Below are 6,104 nucleotides of genomic sequence, written 5' to 3'. Positions count from 1 at the left end.
ATGATGATGTAAAAAGCTTAAGACTGAAGGACTGTGACAGGACCAAATGTTATCATTTCACCACATACAATGAGGATGATTGTCATGGAAGTAAGACAAAGATTATTTTGGGTTATCCTTACATTCTGTTATTGCTCCGATCTCATTTTGTTTCCAGTGCTCATTCTGTTGTTAACCTTTGTCGGTCTCCCTCTCTTACCTCAAACCTCGTTGGGTCCTCCAGCTGCTCCCACTTTGGGAATCAGTCAGTCCAACTCCTTGGTTCAGTAATCACTCTCCAAGCATATAAACCTCCATGACTATGCAAAACTTTGTAAGTTCCCATTGGTATGTTTTTCCAACCTTTTCCAAAAATACATTTTCCTTTGCACCTACATGCACTATTGCTGCAAGGAAATACTAATTTACTTGAAGGCTTTTTCACAAGGGTGCTGATGGCACTTTTTAGTTTTACACATGACCTGTGAACATAATCACTTTGTGGTTAAATTGCCAACAAAATAACAAACAATGACAATCTTGTGCTTGCCTTTAAAGGGGTGTTGCCTTTGTTAATGTGACTCTTCTCTTTCAGCTAATTAGAAAAGACAAGCTTCTGTTGATTCCCACAATTATTTGCGGATCCAAATGTCAAGCAGTAAAATGACACAGGGTTCATGCATTTAATGAATAATTTATTTCACCTTTACACATATTTCAACTGACAAAACAACCGATCTGAACATCCTATAGAGCTCTTTTTCCACAAGTCTTTTTAAAATAGTGTCTTACAAAACATCTTCAGAACTAGTCAGGACAAAGAACAGACAAGGCTTGAGGCAGTTCTGTGAAAAGTGTCATGCATTGGGGTTAGTTATTTAAATTATCTCTAGAGTTTTCAGTCTTACAGCGTTTAATAAATAATTACTTAAAAACAAGTTAAATCTTTCTCACATTTATCAAAATCTAGTGTTAGATTGTGTGCAGCTCATATCATGATCATCTCATAAGAGCTCAGCGACATTTAGCAACATGCCCAGAAAGGTGGTGAGAGCGTGCAAACCTACGGAGGCAGTTGGGGCAAGAGTACGGCTTTTCCCCCGTGTGGGTTAACATGTGCGTTTTCAAATGACCCGACAAACGGAAGCTTTTGCCGCAGTCTTTGCATGTGTAGGGCCGCAGATTAGTGTGACTCCTCCTGTGCTTGCCCAGGTCACCGGAGGAAGTATAGCAGCGGTGGCACTCTGGACATTCGAAGGGTTTCTCCCCAGAGTGGATCCTTTTGTGCTTCACCAAGTCACCAGACTGAATGAAACTCTTGTCGCACTCAGTGCATTTGTAGGGTCTCTCGCCAGTGTGGGTGCGTTGGTGGTTTCTCAGATGCGAGAGGCGAATGAACCTGTTGCCGCACACTGTGCAGTGGTAAGGCCTCTCTCCAGTGTGTGTCCGTAGGTGGACTTTTAAAGCTCCCAGATCTCTGATTTCCAGCCCACACTCCCCACACTGGTGAGCTTTCTCGTTGTTGTGAAGCTTGGAGTGAACCCTCAGGTTTCTCCTAGTGTTAAAGCTCTTTCCACACATGCTGCAGTGGAAAGGCCTCTCACTGGAATGTGTCCTCACATGAAGATCAAGGCTTGACTTAAATCCAAATTCCTTCCCACATTCAGGGCAGGAGTACTCCTTCTTCCCCGAGTGTGTAGTTAAGTGAGATTTAAGGTGATGTGATCTTATGAACGCCTTGCCACAGACATCACATTTAAACGGCTTGTCACCGAGGTGTATTTTCATGTGTTGGCGCCAGCTGCTGCGCTCACCAAACCTCCTCCCGCAGTCCTTGCAGACAAACGGCCGGTCCCCTGTGTGGGTCCGCATGTGGTCCCCCAAACTCTGGGGTGTGCGCAGCTTCTTGCCACACTCCGGACAAGGCAAGCCGGTATCTAGACAGATCGGCTTATCCTCAGATTCAACGTTTGGTTCATGACACATATGGCGACCTTGACCCCACGTGGCCTTGAAACTCTTCCCGCAATCGGCGCAACTGAGGTGACCCCCTCGGATAACTACAGACATGTTGTGCCAGCGGGTGCAGTGGTTCTTCAGGTTCTTCAGGTACTGGAAGCTACGCGCACACGTCGGACATGGATGAAGCCTGCGGGGGGGAGCAGAGGGGTGGGCCTCACGCATGTGGATGCTGAGGTGGACTTTAGATTTAAAGTTGCAGCTGCAGATGGAGCAGGTGTGTTTCAGGTTGAAGCTTAGGGTGTGGTTTGGAAGGCTCTTTTTGAGGTTAGCAAGATACTCTTTCTGATGGACCCACTTCACATGTTTCTCTAAATAATCCAAGTCAGTAAAGGAGACAGTGCAGTGGGGACATGGGAAAAACTCAGAAGACAGCTCTAGGGAGAGACAAACACAGACAGGAACGTGAGTTATATGATGAATTGAGAGAAAACCAAAAAGGAAACTGAAAACCAGAACTCACTATATATCTTCAGTTTATTGCAGGAAATAAGGAAATAATACAGGAAATCCTTATTGCCTGCAGACATACACTAGGTGCTGGTTCTCAGTGTATTCAAGAGCTTTTTTGCCTTTGCAACTAAAATTATAGCTTACTAAATGTATCTTTGATCTGAGACATTTCCGTTTGACAAAAAAAACAAACAACAAAAGTGTTTTATATCTGTAATATCAAAAATAATGCAGCTGAGATAATTATTTTGCAAAATGTGCTGACATTATATATTATTTCTAGTGAATCTAACAAATCCAAAACAAAGTTCAGCTATATAAGTAGGATTTTCTTGGCATTTTTTAAATATGCATCCTAAAAACATCATAAAATAAATAAATAAATAAAGGATTTTACTATTTTTGGTAGATATTTTAAATTTCAAACCAAGTCAGGGAAGGAATGGGGTACTGTATGAAAAACCATGTTAAAAATACAATGTTTGATTCGAGTTGTTCTAATACATATTGGCAATGAAGCTGGGTAAAGTATTTCTGAAGCTCTAGGAGATGGTAAGAACTTAACTTACACAACAAACAGCTTTACTGATGAGCTTTTAGGTGTTTTTATTGAGATATTAACCTGCTGCCATCATAGAAAAACAACTGCAACCCATTGAACTGACTGTGAACCTGCAGTGCTGAACTGTACTATAAAGAAGTGCTGTGTAATTCTAGTCATGGGCCACAACAAAACCAGCCATAGACCTTATCTGGACCCCCTCCATGTCTAAAGAAGCTAAAAAAAAAAGTTGTTAATGTCAGCAGTGAAAACTCCTGGGACCCCTCAAGTGCTCAGGCCTCAATCTTGTGACACATGGCTGTGCTGACACATTCAGCACAAGCAGGAAGCTCACTTCGACTGGTGATGATACTGAGGTGGGGGGATTTGATAACCTCTTAATGCCACTAAAACAAGATATCTGAATGTACACTCTGAAAAAAATTGTTGAATGTTTTTCTTCCTACAGTAAAGGTCAAAACCTCTAAACATGGCACAACTGGCCATAACGGTTGAACAAAGGATGTCAGAATAACAGATGTTTTCTCTGGCTGTATTTCAGTCATATTTGTTTCATTTTCCTTCATGTCATTTTTTTTCATTAGACTATGTTGAACTAGTTTGTTAAAGTCTTGTGTCTACATTGTTGAACTTTGCAGTAATTTAACAATTTCCAAAAGTTTTCCAAGGATCTACCTCTTATGAATCATATATTTATGGGAAATTAAAAACAATTTTTTTTCTGTTCATACTTTCCAACAACTTTAGAAAAAACAGGTAAAATCCTCATGTGGAAGAACTGTAATCATTAAAACCTGCAACAATGCCTTGCAAAAGAATTAACACTCCATTTTTATTTTTATTTGACTTTTTGTCATTTGATAACCAAAAACCTGAATGTATTTGATCTGGGTTTTATGTGAAAGACAAAAAGTAAAGCATAATTATGAAGAGGTAAGTAGGAGAAATATTTATTTTGCCTCTTTTATTACATAAGACACTGGTGAAGGGAACAATTTTCATTTTAAAAGTTAATCAGTCTTTGTGGCTATGTATCTGCCACATATAGTCAAATCACAAATATTTTTCTACAAATAAAACTCATCCATTTATGCCAGTTACATTCATTGGAAAAACTCCATATAATTCCATTCAATTTGATTTTAAAATGTACTTATTCATTGATGTGTTATGCAACTAACATTAAAAGAAACATTTTCAAGCAACAAAAATGATCCAAACTGTCAGGTTTTAGATTTTATTTTCATCATAATTTACATTGTTTATCCCCCAAATAAACAAAGCAATCAATCACCCATCCTTACTGTAAACGTACCACCACCCTGTTGCCCACTCTGACTGGTTAGGTAAAGTTCTCATCAGAGAAGCATCCCACAGACCCCCTGTTAAATGGGGAGGAGCTGCAGATGACTACAGCTCAGGTGGGAAAGTACCAGAAACACGTCCTTTGTGAGTGGAGAAAAACTAATAATGCACCTTTAACACACCATCACACAGTTAATTGAAGGTTATCAAATCAGTCCTGCAATTTTCTTTGCTGTGTTAGCTTCTGCTTGTTACGTTGACGCCCATTCAGACACAAAGCAAATATAAATCCACACCATATTTTTTCATTGGTAAAAACTTTCAAATATTAGATTGAGGGCTTCCAGCTCTGCATTGGTTTACTACATAAAATTTCAGTCTCAATTTTATTGTGGAGTGTGAATAATTTTGCAAGGCGCTTCAGATTTTATTGGCAACCTGCAACAAGAGTATATCTCTTTTTCAGTGACATTGTTGTACCTGTGCAGACCCCCTCTCCCTCCTCAAACTCCTCCTGGATGTTCCCCGGATCGTCGTCTTCTTCTTCCTCTTCATCCTCCTCTTCATTGTCCCTCTCCTCCTTAAACCATGACTCTGTCTCCTCCTTGACAGGAGCTCCATCGGAGTCGCAATCAAAGGGGAGGTCAGAGTCAGACTCAACTTTGACGTGTCCCTCTGGTTGGTAACCGTCGCTGACATTGTCAGGCTCGTTGTCCAAACAGCTCGATGTGTCCTCGCAGAAATCCTCACCGATCTCCAGCAGATGAGGTTCCTCCTTTATTAAAACGATCAGGTCGCACCCGTTAGTCGTGTGTTCTTCATTGGAGTCTTCATCTTCCTCAGCGGATGAGGTCTGCTGCTCTGAGTCAGACTCTTTTTTGACTGTGATTACATTGTACTCTTCTTCTTCCATCTCTGTCGTCACGGCAGACTTCATCTTCTTTTTAGCACCAAAAGCATCTCATTTTATCTTCGTAGTGATTGCCCGTAGAAACAAGGACAGTTACATGCAAAAAAAAAAGAAAAAAAGAGAAAAGAATAGGCTAAATGAAACTGTAAACAAGCGCAGTCGTTGGCTGCTTTGATTTGTTAGCAATCGTTAGCATCAGAGCTAAGCTACACAATCAGTGAATTAACCGCAGTGGCACAGCTTTGTTGTGGCTGCCACTGCGGTCTGCGTTTTCTCAGCTCTAAATAAATAAGGATTAAGGAGAGTCCCTTTTTTTGAGGTTATACGATCTGGTCCCCACCGCTTATAGGTTACATTAGTGTTAAAGCGAGCAGCGAATACATAGCAGCAACACAGGAAGAGCTGCAGCTACTTCCTTTGTGACCAAACAGGTCAGGCCAATGAGCGCTACCAGTCTAATTAAAGAGACAATGCATCCCTCTATCTATCTATCTATCTATCTATCTATCTATCTATCTATCTATCTATCTATCTATCCATCCATCCATCCATCCATCCATCCATCCATCCATCCATCCATCCATCCATCCATCCATCCATCCATCCATCCATCCATCCATCCATCCATCCATCCATCCATCCTTCCATCCATCCATCCATCCATCCAGGGAAGGACACAGCAAAAATGTAGGATAGGAAGTAATGGAAGTAAAACCAAACGTGCCAGAAAACATGAAAAGAATGTTTTTCCTTTTCTACATGGTTTTCAAAAATAAGTGTGGCATGTATTAATATTATTAATACCTCTCATACCCCTAAAATAAGAGCAACTTCCAAAAGCCAACCAGTAAAATATAATCATCAACGGGAGACAAG

General features: G+C 40.6%; 1 protein-coding gene across 1 annotated transcript; it reads right to left on the bottom strand.

Moving 5' to 3' along the window:
• Positions 1-648: 648 nt before the first annotated feature.
• LOC129371195 (gastrula zinc finger protein XlCGF57.1) lies at positions 649-5,618 on the bottom strand. The gene is made up of 2 exons (XM_055047647.1): positions 4,799-5,618; positions 649-2,375 (listed from the first exon to the last, which is right to left on the bottom strand). Exons 1-2 carry the CDS (start codon positions 5,253-5,255, stop codon positions 994-996), a joined length of 1,839 nt encoding a protein of 612 aa, XP_054903622.1. The 5' UTR covers positions 5,256-5,618; the 3' UTR covers positions 649-993.
• Between the last annotated feature and the right edge of the window lie 486 nt (positions 5,619-6,104).

Source organism: Poeciliopsis prolifica, unplaced genomic scaffold, assembly GCF_027474105.1.
Source record: "Poeciliopsis prolifica strain line A6 unplaced genomic scaffold, Auburn_PproV2 SCAFFOLD026, whole genome shotgun sequence".
NCBI lineage: Eukaryota > Metazoa > Chordata > Actinopteri > Cyprinodontiformes > Poeciliidae > Poeciliopsis > Poeciliopsis prolifica.
This window is presented reverse-complemented; position numbering and strand designations above follow the sequence as displayed.

Excerpts from the sequence above, each read along its gene's own strand:
- LOC129371195 (XM_055047647.1), bottom strand. The coding sequence starts at position 5,255 with ATGAAGTCTGCCGTGACGACAGAGATGGAAGAAGAAGAGTACAATGTA. Across the intron at positions 2,376-4,798 it reads GGGAGAGGGGGTCTGCACAG|AGCTGTCTTCTGAGTTTTTC; the intron begins GTACAACAATGT and ends GTCTCTCCCTAG.